The sequence below is a fragment of the Falco punctatus genome (genome assembly GCF_963210335.1).
Source record: "Falco punctatus genome assembly, chromosome: Z".
Taxonomy (NCBI): Eukaryota; Metazoa; Chordata; class Aves; order Falconiformes; family Falconidae; genus Falco; species Falco punctatus.
In genome coordinates, this window is record NC_137586.1 from 10911659 (window position 1) to 10934215 (window position 22557).

The 22557-nt window shown below is 54.0% G+C and overlaps 1 protein-coding gene across 8 annotated transcripts in view; it reads left to right on the forward strand.

The window, feature by feature from the left end:
• CNTFR (ciliary neurotrophic factor receptor) overlaps positions 1–22557 on the forward strand; it is a gene marked incomplete at both ends in the record, with an annotated part of 209952 nt that overhangs the window by 183579 nt on the left and 3816 nt on the right. For all 8 annotated transcript variants that reach the window (XM_080371309.1, XM_080371310.1, XM_080371312.1 and 5 more), the window contains 4 exons: positions 1915–2032; positions 2867–3033; positions 10377–10540; positions 22149–22329. In XM_080371309.1, the coding sequence (XP_080227435.1) occupies positions 1915–2032; positions 2867–3033; positions 10377–10540; positions 22149–22329 (630 nt within the window). The remainder of the gene's footprint in view (positions 1–1914; positions 2033–2866; positions 3034–10376; positions 10541–22148; positions 22330–22557) is intronic.

The following is a 22557-nucleotide window of genomic DNA, read 5'->3' on the forward strand; positions in this document are numbered from 1 at the left end:
TGGCATCCCCCCAGAAAGCTTTTCTAGCAAAATTCATCATGATCTTCTGACCGTGGGCTCTGTTGTGCAATGCCAAGCTAGGATCCTGGCAGCCCACCCTGGCAGTCTATGCTCATGGCAAACAGGCAGGGTTGGCCCTCTCCAGCAGGCTGGTTGGCCTGCTGTTTCCCGTCAGGGTCCTGCTCTGGTCCTAGATGCATCCCCAGGCATGTTACACCGGTGAGTCCAGGGCTGCACCTAAGTGGGACAGAGGACACCAGCAGCTCTGCAGGGCTGCACGCCACGTGGGGGATTTGCACAGACATGGCTGCAGTGAGGTGCCGTTTTGTGTTGGTCTTGTGAAGCTTTGGCACTTTCTCCTAGTGCTGCCAGCTCACCGGTGCAGCAAGGACACACTTAGCCAACTCACTGCATCCTTTGCTTTTCTGGCACAGCATGCAGAGGGGTTTTAGCTTGGTGCATGGCTTCCCTGCACCAACACCAGTATGGGCTGCTCCATAGCAAGACATGGTGCCCGCACACTGCTGTGGGACTGGTGATTGGCCCTTGCAGCCTTGCGGGAAGGATTTTCCCAGCCTGTGGGTGCTCCCTGAACTCTTGCATCACTTATATCCTGGTTTGCATCTTATTTTTGGTAATGGCCTCGGTGGCAGGGAGGAGAGCAGTTAGCCGTGTGGTGGGGAGCACTGCCAGAAGTGCAGTAGCATTATGGGCAGCAATGTCTGCACTGAGGCTCCAGGTCTGCTGGGTTTGTTGCAAAACCCCTGCCTGGAGAGAAAAGCGTGTCCTGGGACATCCTGGGCGGGTGCATGGGAACAAGCAATAACGAAGGAAGGGAAAGAGAGTTTAGGCCGAACACCACAGATTCAGACAGCCTTTCTGAGGGAGCTCTGGTGCACATTCAGCCCAGGGAGTGTATTTTATGGCAAGGTACTGCGCCAAAGTGTTGCAGTCAGAGCCAGACTCTGCTCTTAGCAATGCAAGTGTCCAAGTACCAAGAGAAGTATGCTTGGGTGTCAGTTCAGGTAAGATTTTTACCAGCCTAACAAGGGCAAAATTTATCAGCTGAAAGGTGTTGCATCTCACCCTCCTGCACGCACTGGCCCTCGGCATTTTGCAGAGTCTTCCTGCAGCTCTGTGCTCCTGCAAGGAGCACAAATTGCACATATGTCTGGGAAAGCCAAATGTAGTGTGAACACTTGCTTGGATTTCAAATCCTCTTCTGCCTCTAACCTCTGTAACCAGCTGATGAGGCCAGAGGAAGGCTGCTCCCCAGTGCATGCTCTCGTCCTATCTCCAGGTCCTCTCCGTCTCTTGGGAGGCAGGGCTCTGGGGTGGGATGTTCTGCCCCGCTGCTGAAAACATTATGCCAGTCCTCCTGCAGAGCTGAATTTTCTCTGCTTGTTTCATAACAAGCATTGTCTTGCCATAAGTGGTCTTCTCCCTCCCTCTGAGGACCTCTGGTCTTTTTGAGGATCAGCCCTCAAGAAGTTTATCACTCCTTGGGGACGTGGCAGAGAAAGCTGTGAATGCTGTAGCTTAATGGGTTCAAGAGAGCAGCACCTTCTGCTCACCAGTGATGTCTTTGTCACAGCCTTGAAGACAGTGTCCTCTAGTACCTGCCAACCTCCTGCATCCCTCCATCCCTCATTAGAGCCAGTGACCTGCCAGGGGAGAAGGCGAGCTGCTGTGCACAGCTCAGTCCAAGGCAAGGCCACATGAGGGACATCCGCAGCAGATGTGGGACAAAGGACCCCAGTGCTTTGAGCAGCTGATAAACACAGACCACACTCCCCTTGCAAACTGTGTTCCCTCCCAGCTGGCAGCAGTTGAGAGTGGAGGGACAACCCCTTGTTCAGGACCTGGTGATAATCCCACCTTGATGGGTAATTGCTCTTTCTCTTCCCCTGGCAGCCCCGCCAAAGGAGCCAGTGCTGATGTGCCGGTCCAACAACTACCCGAAGGGTTTCTACTGCAGCTGGCACCTGCCTACTCCCACCTACATCCCCAACTCCTTCAACATCTCTGTCATGTAAGTGCCTGGGAAGGGAGGACGCAGCAGGGTGAGTTTTTATCCCTACAGCCTGGGGCAGGTCCCAAGCAGTGCATTCTTGGGGCAGTGGTTCTGGCCTCCACTGAGCATACAGGATCAGGGCCCCAGAAATCACCCTGGAGAAAGATGCTCCAGGGACATTCAAACTGGTTGCTTGGCACTGTGGCTTTGTCCTAATAAAGTTCCAGTTTCCCCAGAGGTGATCAGGAAAGACCCTAGCTCCCAGCTCCTCTTTCCATGCTCCCCAAGTCCATCCTCTCTGCACCACTTGTCCATAGTGGAGGCTGTGCCTGCTGGTTTTGGTGCATTTGGCACAGGTGTGTTCCCTTCTGCTGTATGCTGACTGTGGCCAGGCAGCAGCAGTGTCCCTCGCCTAGAACTGGCCATGGCGTGGCATGGCATCATCCCCCACCCTGTGCCCAGGTCCTGGCACAGCCCTTATACAGGCTGATGCCATGCATTATCTTCTGCGGCTTTTGTCACCAGCAGAAAGGAGATCCCATTCCTCTCGTAGGAGGAACAGAGCCAACCCCAACCCCAGCAGGGTCTCATCCTTTCCTTGGGGCCAGCGTGAGGACATTTGCTGCAGTCTCTGTGCAAGCTTAGAATAAAATATCACACACGTGAGCCTGCATCATTCCCCAGCAGCAGGAAAGCAGCCCTTTGGCTGCAGCAGGGGCTGGTACACGGAGGCTTCAGGCAAAGCAGGGATGCAGCACTGTTCCTTCTGCCTCCTGCCTCCAGCAACATGGGTGCATCCCCACCCCGAGCAGTGCTCCATAGGTAACAGCTCTTCTTGCCTCTACTTTCCAGACATGGCACAAGAGAGATGGTCTGTGAGAAAGATGTATTTCCAAAAAACAGGTGTCACATCAGATACCTCCAGCTCTTCTCGACGGTGAAGTACAAGGTGACTCTGACAGTCACGAATCCTCTGGGCAAAAACTCCACCACTCTCACCTTTGACGAGTTCACCATAGGTAACTTCTGTGGCAGCAACTGGCCTCTCTGTGGCGGTGTTGGGGTTAGCTTGCTCTGCACATAGCAATGCCCGCCACAGTGACGGGCCAGGGAAGGGGCTCACTCTCCAAGGGGAGCCTCTGCCTATCCATGCATGAGATGGAGCCAGGGTCTGAGCCACGCTGGCATCCTCCTGGTGCCCCGCTCATTCTCATGGCTCTGCAGTCACTGATGCTGGCACCTGATCATCCTGGCAGACCCAGGCAGGATGCCCACAGGCAGCCCCCATGCTGGTCCCATCAGTGGCCTGGTACCCTCTCTGGTCCCATCCCAGGTGGTCCAGGTCTTCTGTGGTTGCTAATCTCCTCCCTGCTTGGGGGCTGGGAAAGAGGCTGCCATGCACCAGGGCAGAGGGCTGTGAAACTGGTGTGGTCCAAATGGCATTGCCCTTCTTGCCCCTTTGAGTGTTTCTAAAAGAGAGGTTTGATGGTTGTGCTGGAAGCAGAGTCCCGAGAATTAGGACTGGAAGAGAAATTAAAATGTCCCATCCTCTTCCTCCCATCCTTGGTCAGGATAAAGCCCTCCCAAAGTCATCCTTGACCAGCCCTTACCTAGCATGCTCCTAAAACCCCTGTTCCCTGCTTTGCACCTCTTCACTGCCCTGTCCAGGCAGTGGCTGCTGTGCAGTGTGGGAGGGGGGGGCAGCAGGCGCTGAGGGCTGGGGTGTCTGTGCCAACGGCTGTGCTGCAGGGATGCTGCCCAACCTCGTCCAGACCCATGGCTTGGATGGTCCTCTGACTGTGAAGGACTGGTGTGGACCGAGCAATGCAGTGCCAAGCATAGCAAAGCAGTGAGCTGGACACAGCGCCTTCACCACCAGCCAAAGCCGGATTACAGCCGGTGCCACGACAAGACTGTCCATCCTCAAAGAATAGGAAAAATGGGAGAGAATAGAGCTCAGAACACATCAAAAAACAATTTTCTGATTACATGTGGCAATTACTGGACCAGAAAACAAATAAATGAATCCTTGAAGTGCAGCCAGCAGTCAGTCTTTGCCTTCAACGTGCTGCATGTCCCAGTCTTGAGTGGCTGGAAGTGCCAGAGTACAAGAAGAGGAGCTCCACTGCTATCCCAGATTTTCCCTTTCTGCCCCAAAACCTGGAAAACATCAAACAAGAACTGAGATGCCAGCTCTGAACAGAGCAGGGAAATTATTTTGGAGCAGGGACTGTCCTGCTGTGTGCCTGCAGCTGTGCTCCATATCTGAGGCTTGTATTCGTCAGTGCATTTTGAATGTTGATAACAAGGCAGAGACCTTAGCAGGGAAGTGGTAGAGTTTTAGTCACTTGGGTGCCTTTAAATGGATATTTTTGTGTTTGTAGAAGATACACTCCTTAAAAATGAAGGTAATCTGCAGCCTGCAGGGCCCAGGGCAGCAATTAAGCTGCATTTTCTGAGTTCCTTGCATTCCCTCCTGCAGGAGTTCAGGGCATCATCCTTTAACATCTGCATCCCACCCATGCCCTGCCTGGCTTCCCAAACATCTGGTCCTCTCTCCAGCACACAAGGGCAACCCCCCTGGGAAGCACACCCAGCTGCAAGCTCCGGGCATCCCAGCACCAGCACAAGCCGGATCCAGCCCAGCAGTTTGAACTCATCCCAGGTCAGAGGAGCAGTAAGCAGAGGGCAGCGCTGCCCCACGCCAGCCATTAGCATGGGTGCAATATTGCTGCCTCCTGCAAGAGTGCCTGGAGGGGTGCAGGATGCCTGAACATGTCCTGGCAGTTGCAGTGGGAGGTGAGTCCCCCTGCACCACCTGGCAGATATTTTACCACCTTCCAGGATGGCATCTGGGGAGGAATGATGGGCCAGTGCCAATATGAAGGGCTATGTCCTGCACCCTGGAGGCAGCGTGCTCCCATAAACACTTCAGTATCTAGTGGCCATAAAATCTTCACGTTCTGTACAGCTATGAAATTCTCCTCCTCAGGATTTGGTATGGCAGCCGTGTGTAAGAAGCATAGACATGGTGTTGAGTGAGTGTGTTCAAGCAGGCAGTCAGCAGATTTAACAGAGTCATTAGAGGATGAATTCAGCTGCTGCCGATCAAGAGCCACCTACCCTGCACGGAACGTCTTCATGTGCCGTCCCGGTGTTTCCAATTAAAACAAACACAACGCATTAATGTATTTTGCCGTGCAACTTTGCCCCACGTTGCCTTGTCTCCTTGAAGAAGCCTCTGCATTTCAGTGTTTCTTCTGGCTTCCTTCCCTGTGTCTGCAAACCCAGGGCTGTCGCCCGGTGTGGTGGGTGCTTGCAGTGTGTATCTATCACCCAGTAGGTTCCCTGGGGATCTCTATCAGCATGATCTGGGCTGAGATCTCAGGAGCTGTGCTGAATTTCACTCTGCTAGATGGAGGGGTGGGAAAGCTATGCCTCAGGACAAAACCACTGCATCGGCTCATGGCAAAAATGCTGCGTGGGAGCATTGCAACATGTGCACGCATCCTGCTAAAATGGAGAGATGATGTCAACCACTGCATGATGCTTCTCCTAAAATCCCAGTGCTGGGGATGTCAGAGCCTGCCATGGGTTTTTCCCTCAGCCTAAAGAAAACCATCACACCTTCTGCATGGAGGTTAAACTGCAGGTGCGAAGCCCTGATCTCATGCCCTACTGGAGATGGGGCAGCCTTCAGCCAGTGCAAGAGTGGTGCAAGGCTGACAGCTCTCCTGGCACTATCTGAGCTGGGAGCAGACCCACTGCTGGGTCAGACCACCCACCCAGCCTGAGCAAGCACAAAAAGCCCCCTGGGAAGGAATGACCTCCTTAGGTTTTGCTTCCTCTCTCCTTCCTCCTCACCTGGAGCCCCCAGCAGAAAATACTTCCCTGGCTGCTCAGGAGGAGGGACCCTAATTCAGTAGAAAATGACTGATACTTTCTTTTGCTGTCCTGAGCCCATGCCTTGATGGTAGTCATGCTGTGCTGGTTATTAGCAGCCAGCTGTGAGAGGTCACCCCACATTGTCATTTTCAATGATGACTGAAAAAGCTTTTCCGGCCCTCTGGCCTTCATCTCTCATTGACAGGAGATCTGGGCTGCCTTCCTCCTCATCTTGCTCCTGGAAATTGTTTTTATAACTACATCTTCTGCAAAGGTATCAGTGTTAATAAAGGTGAACATGGGGAGGGCAAGGTTCTGCAAAGCCTTGCAGACTTCAGGGCTCCAACCCAAGGCAGGAGGAGGTGGGAAAAGGGCTGGAGGAGCTGGGTGGGAGAGAGCCTGGAGGCAGGGGAAAGTGCCAGGGAAGAGTGAGGTGGTGTATCAGGAGCTGCCACCTCCACTGTGACAGCTGGAACAGTATGGGAACGTTCGTGGCCCTCCAGAACATAACTCCACCTTCCTTGCTTGTGCTTCAGCCCAAGAACCAGGTAGGTGGCGCATGCATCACCCTGTCAAGCAGGGGCATCACCATCATGCAGCAACACTGGCATCCCACCTCCGTACCTTTCTCTTCATGTGAGCCTGGGGCAAATTAGCAAGAGAAGTTGCACAGCATTGGAAGGAGGAAGGCAGCCTTGGACAAGGCCTTGTAGGCATGGCGACCTTCCCCAGATCTGTCACCCATCCCTTGTGTGACCTTGAAAGGTCATTTGATTCTCCCAGCTCCAGCTCTGGGGTGATCGAGACACAGAGCATCTCACAGGGGCTGTACGGGGACAAACGTGCCCATGTCTGTATGAAATTCAAAGTCTCTGAACACCGGTATACAGTTGCCTAGGCAGAAGGTCAGTTCAATTCATACTACTTAGGGAGACAGAATTAAATTACCTAGACTGACATTTGGCTAAGACATGGAGTTTAATATCCCTCTGCTCGTCGAAAATGCCAGGGGATATTTAATGGCCGCAAGGGATCCATTTTAGTGCTCTTTGGAGAGACAGGATGGGCGACAGGCCCCTCCATGCTGCAGGGTCTCAGCTGCCTTTCCGAACCACCAGCTTCATTTCAAGATGTGTCTAACAACAGCCAGGGGTGATGGATAGCTAAAGACTTGCAGTAAAGCGTGAGCGTGCAGAGCCTTTAGGAAAAGCCACGCTCCGCAGCTCTTCTTGCACGCTGAGCCCTTCCTTGGACGTGGCAGCCAAAAACCAAGTGGGAAAGGCTGTGAGTCGCCTCCTGGCCAAGTCCCCTTCCCAGGAATGTCTGATGATGCTCCCTCGGCTCTGCACGATAATATTACGTCTGGTTTTGTAGCCACTTAACCAGTATTCAGCCTAATGCCTATCGTCCATTACTATTACTATTATTGCTTTTATTACGTTACTGCCTGCAGGCCCTGCTAAGGACAGGGCTCTTATGCTGGCTGATGTATGGCCAGACAGCCCCTGCCTCACCATGTGTGGGCTAAATGGAGGCAGACAAAGGCTGGGGAAGGAGGAGTGCTTATCCCTGTGTGTGGAGCAGGGACCCAGGAGGCTGTGGAAGATAAAGGACTCCTTCAAGGATACACAGAAACGGGGGAGCTGGATATGGCCTGTCTCCCCTTGCTCCTCAGCTGGTGCCTGCAGGACCCACCCTGATGTTTCCCATGGTGAGCACAGTGTAATGAGGTCTGTCCTAAGAGATGTAGGTCTGTCCTTGCTGGACCAGCTGCCAGAAGTGCAGTTCCCTCTCTGGGTTTTGCATCCCCACCACCCTGGAGGGACGTGGCAGGAACAGCTTTGGCTTTGTGCTTTTGGAGGAGCTGGCACTGCTGCACTTTCTAGCCTGGGCAGGAGTCCCATGGATAGGGGGACACATGGGGAGGTAGCAGGGACGGCTGGTTTTCCCATTAACCCACAGTGTTGTTTGAAGGCTTGCCGCAGCTGAGAGCACAGCTGCCTTCGATGGCTGGGCTCTGCCATGCTCATTCAGAGCCAGGCAGGGACAGCCTCCAACCCCCAGGAGCAGGGCTGGGGGTCAGCCCCCTGTAAAACAGGCAGGTGACTCCCACCCCAGCATCAGGGCACCTTTTCTTATTTTTGCTTTCCTCCAGCACACCACAGTGGCATCTCTTACTGCTGCCCAAGGACATGTGCCCTGCCTGGCACAACCACATTGAAACATCCCTCTGCCATGGCTCCAGGCTGGTACACCAAAAAGCAGGGCCAGGCTCCCTGTGTTACCCCAGGGAGTACCCTATCACATCCATCCCCAGCCCAGCACTTTCCTTCTGACTTGCTCACTGCAGAGCCACAGTTCAGTCATCTGCATTCGTTCAGCTGAACAGACTTTTGTTTTGCAAACCAAGCTTGCCGAGCCAGCACTGGATTTATACTTTTCCGTATGCATTTGGACTCCAAGACCCCGTCGATGGAAGCTGATGTCCAGCCTGAGCCCGGGGATTCAAAGCGAGCAGAGGAATTGCACAGCCATCTGGAGTAGCTCAGCACGGCACAGCCCCAGCAAGTCATCCCTCCTGCCGAGGATAAAGCTGTGAATGGAAAATTATATCCTGTCCTGCTGCAGAGAGGAGTCAATGAGAGCCGGGATGTGGCACTGTGCACCCGTGGTCAGGCCCATGGGTGCTTGCTCACCAGCCGCTCCCCGGGCTTCCAGGAGCATGCTCTGAGCTCTGGGTGCAGTGGGAATGGAGGAAGCCATCCAGCCCTCTTTGCACCCATCATAGCAGAGGGGAGGCAATGGGAGGCAGGAAAAGCTGTTGGGGTGGTGGTAAGGATGACAGTGAAAGAGGACTTCAGCAGGGTGTATGCCAGGGTGCTGAGCAGGAGGGCTGGGGAAAGGGAGGTGGTGGTAGGCTAAGTCTTGCGGGGAACAAGGCCAGCACTGGGTCCCACCAAGGCGGCTGGGCTTCCTTTCAGTGGCCCTCCTCTGCCTCACCCATGGCCGAGAAAGTGGGTTTGAACACATCACAGGCTGGTTTCTCCTAAGAGGAGCAAGCGGTGGTGGTGCAGGGAGGGTGTCTTCCTGGGGATAGTTGCTGTGATGCCACCATGATCCTGGAGCAGAGATGGCACGTGACTCCACTCGCAGCAGGCTGGCCCCACATCCGTGCCTGGTCCTGTACAGCTTCAAGCAGAGGGAGAGATGCCTTCCATACACAGGGCAGGGATGCAGGCAGCAGGCGCACAGGCTAGCGAGGGAGCAGCTCACCACCACCACCACGTCTCGAGGGAATGCGAACCCCATGTGTAGATAATTACCTACTTGCAGCAGGTGAATCCCTGAGGTCAGCATAGAGAGAAGACATCTGAGTGCAGGGCAGGAGCTCTGCCAGGTGGAGAGCGGCTCCCCACAGCCTCAGCATCCCTCTTCTGTGCTTTGGGGTGGAGTTTGATGCTGGCATCTTTGCAAGCTGCTGCTTGAGGCAGTCAAAGCCAGGGAACCATTACTCAATGCAGAGATTTTCAGGCCAGGAGGGATCCATTGGACTGCACGTGGACTTTGGAGGGGGTTAAAGAGCCCTCCCAGGACTTGTGCATTATTCCTCTTAGCGTGCACCAAGACCCCTCTTCCACCCCAGGCACAGCTGTGTACCCAGCTCCACATGCCCAGCTCCTTCCTGGCCATGAGAAAAGGAGAAGTGTGGGTGTACCCAAATCTCAGTCTTTTTGTAGCTTTGCTATTGCAAATTGGGAATTCTAGCTGCTGGGAGTTCAGCAAACCCTTGGCGAGGAGCAAGGCTTGCTCTGCAACAGGCAATGCCATTCATCACAGCCCGTCTGTGATTTGCTCCCAGCACTCTAAAAGTGACTGCACTTCAAAGCACCTTGCATAACTCTCAGCCAATTAACATTCACGTTAAATACTAGTCAGGTAGTAAGAAAGTATTCCCGTATCACAAAAGCAGAGCAGGGCTGAGAGAGAGATACCTGGGGTGGAAGGTGACCACAGCAATCCTTCACCCTTGGCAAATATGATGTGCCGGTACTTTGAATCCCCAAAACCCCAGCCCTAAACCTGTGCCACATTACTGTCAGGTAAGCAGGTTTGAATATGGGTCAGACTCCCAGAAATCAGGAGGTGCAAGGAAAAGTCAGGGTTTGGGCTTGGTGGGCTTTTCACTGTGTCCCAAGTAGCCCTGGAGAGGAAGGATGCTCTCTGCCCTCACCAGGTTGTTTCTGTGTGTCTCCAGCCTAGCACCTCCTTGACAGTGGTTATTTTGAGCCAGGACAGCCATACCACTAACCTGCACAAGAGAAGGTGATTTGCATCCAATTAGTTTGGTTAAAGGGTGTTCTGCCTGTTGGCTGCTCCCCTTGGAAAGCACGTGGCGCAAAGCCCAGCCAGCTGTGCTGAGGGGTATGAGGAAGGGTGCCATGGGCAAAGCTTTACCAGCCATGCTCTTCTCTTCCAGTAAAGCCAGACCCTCCGGAGAGTGTGGTGGCCAAACCCGTGCCCAATAACCCTCGGAGGCTGGAGGTATCATGGCAAAACCCCTCATCCTGGCCCGACCCTGAGTCCTTCCCACTCAAGTTCTTCCTGCGGTATCGGCCCCTCATCCTGGACCAGTGGCAACACGTAAGCAGTGCTGGGCTGGCTGAGACGGGCGGGAGAGGGAGGAGCTGGTGTTCTGGAACAAGTTGCACTGGGAACAAGTGCTCAGGGACCATTTTCCTCTCCTTCTCTGCCTCTCCTCTGTTCTCTCTTCCTCTTCGTCTTTTAACTCACATTCTGCCTACAAATGGCTCTGCACGCTCTCTCCACTCCGCATTTTCATCCATGGCCCCCTATCTACTTTCCATACATATGTTCTATATAAAACCTGCCAGCGAGATGTAAAAGGCATTTAAAATATAAATGTCACCACATTTAAATGTGCCTCTGCCACATTTAGATTTTGAACTGAAGATAAAATACCACTCACTGTAACTCAGAGCACAGTCACGGAGCAATTGCTGCGATCTTATCGTATTTCTTACTTTTATTTCTTGTTTCTTTAAAAAAAAAAAAAAAACAGTCAGTGAAATCCTTGGCAGCCCGGAGGACAGATTTCATTTGTTAGCTGCAGGAGGATAATGAACGGGCTTTTTTTTTTTTCCTCTGTGTGCTGGTTGCATGCTCAGTTGTGAAGGAAAGCAATCTGATGCTCGAGGAGAGGTGCTGCTAATGCTGGCATGGCCCATCCAACATCCCCTCTGCGCCAAGCTGGGCCAATCAAAAACCAGTTAGGTGCCTTTCTTGATAAAGCATTTTGCTAAAACAAAAAAAAAAAAAAAAAAAAAAAAAAAAAAGACGACATATAGGATGCAGCACCCAGTCCCCAGAGAGCTCACCTGTGCTGTGGAGCCAAGCAGTGTTTTCTGACAGCCAGCTCTTCCTGGAGGGAGAAACAGCTGAGATAGAAGATGAGAAGCTTTGCTCATGTCTCTGCAAGATGTCAGTGCCTCGGTGACTTTTCCTTCTTGCACTCATTAGATTTTTTTGCTGAGGCAACGCCACGGGTTGTGTTTCAGATTGAAGTGTTTGCTCATGGCTTTGAAAGTCAGAGAAAGGTTGGGAGAGGGTTTTCCTGCTTGTGTCTTTGCCCTTTGCTTCCCTTCTGGGAGCAGGAGAGCATCCACAGAGCATCCCAAGGGGTGAGAATGCAGAGGTGGAGTTTGGATACTAATTTGCTATGGATATTTTTTTTTTCACTTCGAGGAGAAATGCTGAAATTGTAAAAGCTGTGAAAAAAAGGTGAAATATCAAACACAACATCAGTGTTTTTCAAGGTGTGAAACTGTTGTGGGGAAAGCTGATGTTTTTACACTGCTAAAGCCTGATCCAGCCAAACACCCTGAAAATGCAGGGGCTGGCACCCAAAAATTATGAGAGAGCCAGTGCGCTGCCTCCTGCCTCGACACCCTCAGCGTGGCTGGTCCCTCCATCACTGGATATTAGGTATTATATTTGCAAGGCCAAGCCCTGCCAGTCCCCTCACCACAGAGCCTCTGCGGGTACAGTGTGGCCTCTCCCTGAGTGATCTCAGGCAGGCAGAAATGGTGGGAAATACATGGAGGTGTTGGTGACACCAGTGGCAGGGCCACCCTGACTGGAAAATGCAGTTCTAGGGCAGTAAAAACTTGATTTCTCCTATTTAAAGATACCCTGAGGTATGGAGAGAGCTCAAGGTACCAGCCCTCAGAGTGGGTACAAGGAAGGCTGGGAAGGGCTCATGTCCCTGTGTTCTGGGAGGGCACAGCACTCCTGGGTACCTCTTTTAATCAATATCCCCTTGCAAGAGGCATGTACCCTGTCACTGGCTGATGGAGAAGTGCATCTGGGGAGCAATTTGCTTGGTGAGCAAGTGGAAGCATTCAGCGAGTAAGGTATCAGCCTTGTTTTCTGACTCTGCCCCGCCAGCTGGGTAATGAAAAATCTGATTTGTGGATGATTTGAGGAAAACTGCCACTATTCATCAGATGAATTATTTGCAAAGTCTAATTCAATCAGCTCCCAAACACCAGGGGATGGCAGTGCTGCAGCAGCTGGAGCTGCTCCGACCCCAGACCCCCTTGGTATGCTCAGCCTGCTTAGTTCAGTTGGGCTCAAATGCAGGGGTTTGCACCCAAAAATGAACTTCGCCAATGCCAGCATGCTGGGAGCATGCCCAATCCACACTGCGTTCTGCTTTGCTTGACCTGTTGCTTGTGGGCATCTTGGGGGGTGTCCCCATTCCCTCAAATCCAGCCAGGAAAGGGAAGGACATGGTGTGGTAGGGCCAAGTCTAGCTCAAACATCCAGCTTGTCCTACAGTGGTGGTGTTGGTCTCTCCTTGAAGGGGCAAATGCCCTGAGAAAGAATGCCGTGGTCATACATGCCATGCTTGCATGGAGATGTCTAAATTCTTGCCAAGGTGAAGGTCTCCCGCCACAAGCTGCCCCCGTCTTAGCTCTTGCTGTCCCCACTGGCTGCCAGCATGGAAAAGTAATTGCATACAACCTGCTTGCTGACAATGGGGCAGCTTGGGAGTCTGGCAGGAGAAGTCTCCGACAGCAGCTGGGAGGAGCTGGATAACATCATGCTCTGGCACATCCCTGTGTGCCCAAGGTTCCCACACTGATCCCCATCCCTGTCCTGGTGGCAACTCACCCATGCACCAGCTGTAGATTTTAAGCATCTCCTGCCACCCCTGTGGCAGCCCTGTGGGAAGCCCAACATCCCTGTGGGAGCAAACCCACACGGGAGCACAGGAGACTGCCCAGAGCCTGGAATGTCCATGCAGGCTGCGCTCGCACCTGGCATTTCTTGGCAGCATCTCCCCTTTCTTCCCTCCACCTCCCGTTATCTTTGCAGGGTCTGATTTATGCACAGCACCTCGGCAGGCAGGACCGAATGAGCACTAATAGGATCAGATGGATGTCGAGCTGTTGAATACCATAGAGCCTGATTCAATCAGCATCTGCTTTCTCCCAGGCTTTTCCTTTCAGGATTTTAATAATGCCAGCCTTGGCACCAGAAGATGAAGCCATCCGTGGCAGGAGTAGTGGATCTTACTGAGACCGCCACTACACAAGCTAGCCATAAATGCAGTTCCCCTCCCAAGAGAGAGGCAGGCAATGCTTGGCCCAAGCACCCCCCCTGCTACATCTGGGGCTGACCCAGAGCTGGGGGTATGCCCTCATCCCCTTCCCAGTGCTTTGCAAAGGTGGGTTTGAGCAATAGCATGCCGTTTGCTCTCCCCTTCCCCTGCTCAGCAGTGCCTTTCTGCTCAGGCCACTAGGCAGCTCTCGTGTTGCAGTTTGCTGTGGGAATTATGATGATGTGCTCTTGGAATTATTATGGAGAGATGATGATGATGGGTTTCCACGTGAGTGTGCGGTAGGGCATGTGCTAGATGCTTCTTGCACTATCCTGCCACCTCATAGCAGCTTCCTCAAACCTGGACACGGGCGTTTCCCAGCTGATCGGGATGCAGACGTGACACGTCATGTCATATCGGGTGGCCACCGACTCCCCTCAGCCCTGCCAGCCCTGAGCTCGCTCTGAATCTCAAGCAACTTTAAAGTCACGCTCCTCCCTTTCTGGAAGAGGTGCTGGTGGTTTCTCTGCTGCCAAAAGAAAGACGGGATATTTGTAGCCTAAACAGGTTTTTTATTCTCTTCTTTTGGCAGAATCTCTCCTTCTGTCTCCTAAATATAAAACATTAAATGTTTAGGGTATCCTTTATTTTTCTCCTGCTTTTAAGTTTGTAATTCAAGCCAGATTAGCGTGGTTTCCTCTTCTGTTTTATAGCCCCATCCTGGCCCCAGGCGAGCTCTCCTAATGCTCTCAGATGTTCCTCTAATGGCTTACCTAGGCTGGAACTGGATACCCTTTCCTAATGGATTGCTAATAGCCTGTTTCTGGTTTTACAGGCTCCTTCAGTTAACTCGCAACAGCAGCGATCACCATGCTCACACATGTGATCTCCCTGCAAGCACGTCTGCACGCTCACCCCTAGATGCAGGGGGGTGGCCAGGCGCCATCCCGAGCATCTTTGCAGAGCCCAGGGCACGTCTTGCACCCAATTTGCTCCCACTCTATAGCATTTGCTGGAGCAGGATCTCCCCTTTTCCCAGTTTTTGGGTGGAGCTTTGCATATGCTCAGCACTGACCAGCTCGGTGCACGTCCTGGGAGCATGGCAAGGCTCAGAAGGTATTTCTTAAGCAGCATCAGAGCTGGTGGCCAGACCAAGGGAGGATTTCCTCCGGTAGGTTGCCAGCAATTTGCAGATGCCATCACAAAGTCTAATTGAACCCATTGGCGGCGCTGACAACATGAAATGTTAACGAACCGTGAGGCAGGCTGTGCCTCAAATCTTGAGATTTGCAGTAAAAGGTCATGAGATATTTAAAGCTAATAATGTGGTTGGGTTCTCTCCTTCGTCTTCTGTTTTGGAAGCGTTAGAGCCATGCCTAAAAGCATTTGCAAAGGCTGGAAACATCCCTCTTCAGAAAAGCAAACAGAGGTGCTTCCATCATCCCAGGATTTTAGTAGCTGGGGCCACAGAGCCCGTGATGCAGGCATCTCTGCCAGCTCTGCTGCTGAGCAGCTCTGATCCAGGCAAGTGATGGGGATCTGGGGACAGGAACGGGCAATTTGTGGGTATTGCCAAGTATTTAGTGATTGGGTTTGTTGGTGTGAGGAGGGCATGGTCCACTGGGCTGGTCACCATCACTCGTGTCAGGGGGTGTCTGCCAGGGTGGGCTCAGGCTCATCTCCCAAGGCCAAGCAACATTTTTCAGTCAGATAGGTGAATTTCGCAGGCAGTCTCTGGAAGTTCCTGCCTTGGTGCAGCAGCCTGAATTAGCCGAAGGGTGTGTGCTAGTGCGTATCCTGCCAGCAACAGGCAAGGGGGAGGGATGGAGCTGGGGAAGGCAATTAGTGCTACCGCAATCCGCAGCTGTGTCCCCACCGGTGTGACAGCAATGTCACTTTGCAGCGGGCATGCTTCTGGGCACCCATTTGCACCATCCCTATGACTCTGCTGCTTTGCCTGCGCTCCCCCTCTTTGCAAGGCAACCTTGGCAGGGAGGTCACCCTGAGCAAGCCTGGTTACAGCTTCACGCCTGATAACTTTTATTGCAGCACTTCTCTCCCTTTTCCTCCTGGCTGCAAAGTCAGTGATTAAAAAAGAAGGAAAAGAAAAAAAATAAAAAGAAATTAATAGGTGGGAGCAAAATGTTGAGGTTGTAATTGTATCACTCGCAGCATGGCATGGGACAGGGATTGCTGGAGCAGAGGGTGCCTCAGAGGAGGATGGAGGTGGGAAATGCTCAGAAATCACCTTTTCTATCTCTCCCAGCTCCAGGAATGGGGCTGGGCTCTGGATCCTTGGCTGGCAGTATCTGGGTGCTCTCATCCCCCTTGGGAACAGCTAGAAATCAGACCTAAAAGCACTGAGAACCTGGCAGGATCAGGCCTCCAAAGGCAGCCGTAAAGGTGCAACTAAGCTGCAGGGCACTAATGCACACACCTGTGTGCATGTACTCACCTGCATGCTTGCACAGATACATGTAGGTAGGACGGCACCATCAAATTTAGTTTTTCCTGCCCACGTGCAGACCATGCCAGGCAAGTGCCCCTGCCCCGTGATGTCCACGCACAAGCTGCACCTATCTGCTTTCACTGCCAGCCTACTGCATCAGCATGGTAAATGCATCTGTGGGAGGCAGATGCCAGCACTAAACAGGGTTAGAGCTGGTGCTGAGCACCCCGAGCATCCCTGGTCCCTTCTTCCCCACAGCCACAAGCAAAAGCAAGCTCTGCCAGTTGTCACTTGGCAGGAGGGGACGGCGCATCTGGAGAAAAAGTCCCATTATTAATGATCTTACATGTTTGCTTTCAAAGATGGTCTTTATTTTAAGCCAGAAGGGAGCCATTCAGCCACATCTGGTGTGACACAACCCAGGCTGCAGAGGAGCCCTGTGATAACACATCCTCCCAGACCAGCAGCAGGGATGAGCTATGTGCAGCAGCAGCACAGCAGCTTTTGCTGGGGGGGTGTGACAGCAGAGACCACAGCTCAGACCCTGCTGGGTTTCTCCACTGCCCAGCTGGCAGAAAATAAGGATGGTGTCATTCACTTTCCCCAACCTTTTAGTTATTCCAGAGTCTGGGCAGAAAGTTTTGTCTGGGGTTAGCCCAACTGATTCCTGCGGCACTGCGGAAGGAGGAGGTATGTGGGGGCTCGTTTATTAGTAATGAATGTCAGACCTATTTACTCTCCAGACATGGCTTTGAAAGGGAAAAAGGAAAACATTTCTTTTCCATTTGGCGACGTCTTTTTGTGCGCTGCAGTGGCTGCTTGCAGCCATCCTCCTGCACTTCCCACCGGCATGGTGGCTTGCTTGGGGGTTATTCCTGCTTTTGGTTTAGCCTGTTCCCCAGGGCAGATGGGAGCCTGCCATGATCCCCCTGCAATCACTGGGACTGAAGGCACCTGAAACAGCAGCTACATGTGTAGCATGAGTCCCTGCAAAACTCATTTGCAGCCAGATGGCAGGATCTGGCCACAAGTGGGGAAAAGAGGCTGTGAAACTGAGCCCACTGGGTTGCCAACCCCCCATCCCCACATTGCTAGTTCACGGCAGTGGAGCATCCCCTTCCCACACTGGGAGCCGTGCTGGGGAGCAGGAAAGTGTCAAGAAATGGAAAGCAGAGCCACTGCCGCCACAGGGGAGCTGGCAAACACATTTTCATGTGGGATGCAGAGGAGGAGGCATCTGATCCCCCCTTCTCTCCCTCCACCTCCTTCCAACACACGCCAGCCCCCCGCCCAGCTGCTGGGGCAGGGAGGGTTGAGGTTTTCTTTCCCCCATCACCTTCCAAATGCCATCTGGGCTTCAGACCTGCCTGTGCATCACTTTGCTTGCAAGTAATTGCTACCTGGTCATGCTGGACCAGGAGCAGAGCTAGGGTGGGAACTGAGCACATTGACCTTTTTTACTGCTGGGGCACTCTAGCAGGGTGGGCTGGGGGCAGCAGGAGCAGGGAGAACCCAGAGTGAGGCATAGCTTTCTTAACTCCTGCTGTGCCGAGCACTTGCCACCAGTCTGTAGGCAGGGACTGGGACAAGGGTGCACGTAGATGTCCCCTGCTCCGTGCCTGGTGTGGATGGCTGCTGTGGATGTCCCCAGCCCTCTAGCACATGTGCAGAGAGGACCAGCGTAGATGGGGGGAAAGCTGAGTGCTGGGAAGTCCTCCCCTCCACCTGCCCTGGGTGTCTGTCCCCATACCATCCATGTGGCACTGACCCCTCGGCTTATCCTGGTGCTTGTGGCTGTGAGTGGGGCACTGGGTGTCCCTTGACAGCCCCGTTACCTTTCCAAGCAGGCTGATGGGATATGTGGCCATGGCAGGGAATGGGATCCCAGCCCACACTGTCGTCGGCAAGCTGTCAGCTGCATTACTGGGTTCAAGGGCTTTTTTTCATATCTCTCTCTCTCTCTCTCTCTCTCTCTCTGCTAATAGCTCTGCATTGCACTGGCTACTGATCTCTCATTAATCTGGGTGGTGCTTCACAACCAGCCGGAGTGGCTTTTGGCAGGTGCACAAAAGCAGGCAATGACACGCATAACCCCCTAGCCAAAAAAATTACCATGTGCAGCCTTCCTTCAACTTTTGCCTCTGTGTGGTGGGGACACGGATTAAGGAATTTCTCCTTCTGCCTTTGATGCTGCATGTCCATCCGTTCCCCACGACCTCCCCAGTGTCCCCCCAACCCCCCCAGCTCTCCATATCTATGTCCTGTTGGACCCAGTCCCCACGTGCTTTCCCATCTGCTGCTGCACTTCTGTGCTGAGCCATGGGCACCCGTCCAGGGACTTTCTCACCCACATGGCAAATACTGGATGTGTCCCCCAGCTGCCCAGTCAGAAGTGCTGCATGCAGAGATCATGTGTGTGGGGCCAGATGAATGCTGTCATCTATGCCTTCACTTTTCATCTGCTGTCTAAAGAGAAGCTTAGGGCAGCATCCTCCCAGGTCCTACAGAGAAGGTCCTCCAGGTCTTCTAGCCTGGGTCCTGGGAGAATATCCCCCTCCAGGCAAGGCACAGCCTTGACCCTGTTGTGCCTTCGACCACCCATCTGCAAACACTCAGCTGCAGTCTGGCTGTGGCCTGGGAGAGGAGGGAATTGCTCTCAAGGGGAAGTGCTCAGCTGGGACAGCTCTTTGGGCTGGAGAAAATGCTCTGGATGGAGCAGCAGCCTGGCCAGGCCAGTGGGGCCAGCCTGCATGCAGCCTGCTTGCTGCAGGGCTCAAGAGAGCAGCCAGGGGGGCTCAGAAGATGCTGAAAGACCTAGAGAGCACCACACACCAGCTAGATAACCCCAGCATCTTTCCAAGTCCTGTACCCATTCCCTACTTTCAAGGCACCCCTGGCCCAGCACATGCCAAGCTGGGAGTAACAGGCTTGCAGGGGGCTGGCAGCTCACCCAGTGAGGTTTCATTTAATTTCATTGTCATTAGGAATTAATTGAGTTTGATGACCTTGGCATTGCCATCCAAATTGGTGGATGCCACCGAAGAGCTCTGGGGTGATCCCACCCAGGCGGGTCCCCACTGTGTGGTGTGCATGGTCCTGCACATGCATCCCACCCCACTGTGCCTGCAGGCAGTGCGCCTGTGAGCAGTAACTGGATCTGGTGGCAGGGACATGAATCCCAGGGTCTGGGTGGCAGGGACAGCCTCAGCGCGCCGCAAGGCTGTGGGGAGGTGCTCTGCCAAGTGTGGCTCTTTGCATGGGCCAGGTGGTTCACAGCCTGGCAGGTCTCCTGTCCTGCCAACCCATCCTGGGATGCCTGGGCCATGAAGGTGTGTCCCTATGACAAGAGGGTGCAGAATTCTCCTCAGCTTTGCTGGGTGCAGCAGTGGGTGCCAAGAGCCCATCACCTCTGAGGACCTGATCCAGCTCGGGCTTTGGTCCTTGGCTGAGAAAGGCTGGAGCTTGGTGAGGTTCGTGGGGTGTGTCTCAGCCAAGACCCCCAGCAGATTGGAGGATGCACAGCCATGTCCTGCAGGAGGGACTGGCATTCTCCTCATCTTCTTTTCCCCATCCTCTCTTCTGCCCAGACCTTACAGGATTTCAGTTTTCACCTGTCCCATAAGTGAAAGGGTCCAAACCCCTTTTCCTGTAGGATGGGCTGTGCCCAGCCCCAGGATAGGAGCAGCTGCCTCCCTGGTATAGACTCTGCTGGGGATCTGTGAGCTGCTAAACAGGACTGCTCTAAGCCTGACCCTGTTACCTGGACAGGAGGCAGCACCTGTGACCCAGGGCTTGCTCTCAGCCTTTTTGGCATGCTGGCAGCTCAAGGAGACCCTGCAAAGAGCCCCTGAGGTCACTGCCCCCCATGCCACACTCCCTCTGAGCAGGCTTTGACCTCAGATGCCCTTGGCAAGACCCCCAGATAGCTGCCCTCATGCCAGTGGGTCATAACCAATGGTGAGACCCCCAGTGCGGTGGGAAGGTGTCCCCTGGATGGTAGAGATGGACTCAGGGACCAGTTGTCCCAGTGCTTTTGCTTAATGGTAGTTTAGGGCTTAGGCATGTCTTGGCTTGGCACAAGCCCTGCAGTGAAGCCACAGGCATCAACCATTTGCATCCCGCCAGCGCTGTGGGTGTCAGGCCCAAGCTGGTGGTGGGAGGAGAGGAAGGACACAGCCTCCCTCCGTCCAGCTCCAAAATCTGCAGCAATGAGGCAGACACATGCCTTTCTCTGCGCTGCTCACCTGCTGAGGTTTGGTAGCAGCTTTGCGCCTCACAGGAGGCCCTTTGCTCCCCGACGGCTGCTGGGGGGACCATCCGGGCCTGCCTCCAGATGTGCTCCAGATGCAGGGCTTCTGCGGGCTCAGGCTGGGCAGTGTGAGCAGCTGGGAACTCAGAGCCCAAGGGCCCTGCTGTGCCAAGCAGCCGGCTGGATGTGCTGCTGGGAGAGGGAATAGAGAAGGGAAGACCGTCACCCCAGAGCAAGAAAGTAAAAGTGCCTCCCTCCCTGTCAGGGATCCCCCAGAGGGGCTGTAAAAGCCAGGGGGGCTGTGGCTTGTATGCCAAAGGGATTAAATCTGTGCTAGGCAGTTGCACATGCTGTACTGGGGGGACTGGGTAAAGGTTGGGACTTTCTCAGAGTGGGTTCCTACTTTTCAGGTAACCCTGCAAGCAGCAAGGTGATGAGATTAACCACGCTGCCTGCTGGCCAGGCTATCACACCCGTCCCTGGTGTGCACACCATCCCTGCGTGTGTAAAGCCACAGTGCCAGAGCAGCCTCATCCTGCAGGTGCATTGGCCCAGGTATCCCTGGGCATCCCAATGGTGGAGCTTTTCTGACTTTGGGCTTTGGGATGTGATCAAGGACCAGGCAGAAGTCTGGCTCCATCTTACTCCTGTTGTTGAACTGAGATTCTAATAAAACTCAGCTGTTGGTGCTCCCTGGGGCAGTGGGATCTTACGGCTGACCTCCTGGGTGGCTGGGGAGATGTGGAGGTCCCCATGCAGGCTGCGCCATGAAATTCCCTCTACGCATGAAGTGTCACTTGTTCTGCTTAAGTATGAGCCCCTGGCTGGGCACCAGCACTCACAGGTGGGCTGTGTCAGACCCACACCATTCCTCATTACCCAGCATCTTTATTATCCAGATGTGTCTGGAGAGAAGGTGGTTTGTGTCAGTCAGAGCACAGGGGAAGGACAAAGGGTGCCCTATGTCCCCCCCATGCCATGCACAGGCATCAGAGAGGGGGAAAGAAGCTGGCAGTGTGTTGGTCCTTAGCCTCAGAGGCAGGTGGAGGGCAATCTCCCACACTGCCTCTGTGGGATGCTCCTGCTGTGGTCCCCTCCATACCCTAAGGACTCTGAGGCCAAGACTGGTTCAGTCCCTGGAAGGTCATCTGGGTGTTGAGCCCCCCTCCTCTGTCAGACAGGTGTGGTTGCTCACTGGTGTCTGTGTGATGGGCGTGCATTTCTGCTGAACACCTGCATCCGCCTGTCCATTAGCCGAGCTCCCAGTGGATCAGAGATCCCCAGAAGGTTTGGACACAGCCTGGGGTTAAACCATTGCACCAGCAGCCGTGTCCCCAGGAGGATGGCAGGACATGCCATGGCCCAGGCAGCAGCGGCAATAGTACAGAGGGAATATTTCTAGGAAGGAAAGACAGCTGGACGTGGCTTGATAGCTGTCCAAGGGCCCAGCCAGAGGGATGCAAGCCAAGCCGGTGGGACACCCGTAGGACCAGGAGCAGGGTGGCTAGAGATGTGCTGGTGGGGGAAGCTTCTTCCCAAGCACTGGCAGTGATGTCCAGGAAGCGTGTGCACCCACCCCAGCCACTGCCCTGGATGTCTGCTCGCAGCCACGCTAACATGTCCGAGGCAAGCCCACCCGCATATCTGCTAGTTTCTGGTGACCTCTAGAGGAAGCTGCTCCACTCCAGCACTGTGAGTCTGGGAGCAGGACGGGGTCTCACCAGCCCTTCGGCTTAGTTGCAGCTAGAGCATTCTCCCCCTGCATCCCTGTCCTGGGCTCACGCCTCTGCCAAAAACCCCACAGCACTTCCCAAAGTGCTGGTAAAGTCTTGTCATGCCTTAGCTGAGCTAAACATGCTGATCATCTTATGCCTCCCATTGCTGGGGCTTCCTCTGACCACCCTCCTCTCACTGCCGCTGCCCTCAGGTTGAGCTTTCAGATGGGACATCACACACCATCACAGATGCCTACGCTGGCAAGGAGTACATCATCCAGGTGGCAGCCAAAGACAATGACATCGGCACGTGGAGTGACTGGAGCGTGGCTGTCCATGCCACCCCCTGGACAGAGGAGCCCAAGCACCTCACCACGGAGGCCCAGGTCACAGGTGAGAGCCCCCCTCCGAGTACAAACAGGCTGTGCCCATAGTAGGGGGAGCCCATGAGTCCTGTCTGAGGATCCCCCCCGTCTGGCTCTATGCAGGTTTTGTCCCCAGGCAAGGAAATTCCCCCAGCACCCGGGGATGCCGCAGCCCTTCACCCTACACTTTGGCCCCCACCCATGGCCCTGGCAGCTGGCACGACTGTGGCCTGAGGGGTGCTGACTCAGCTCACCT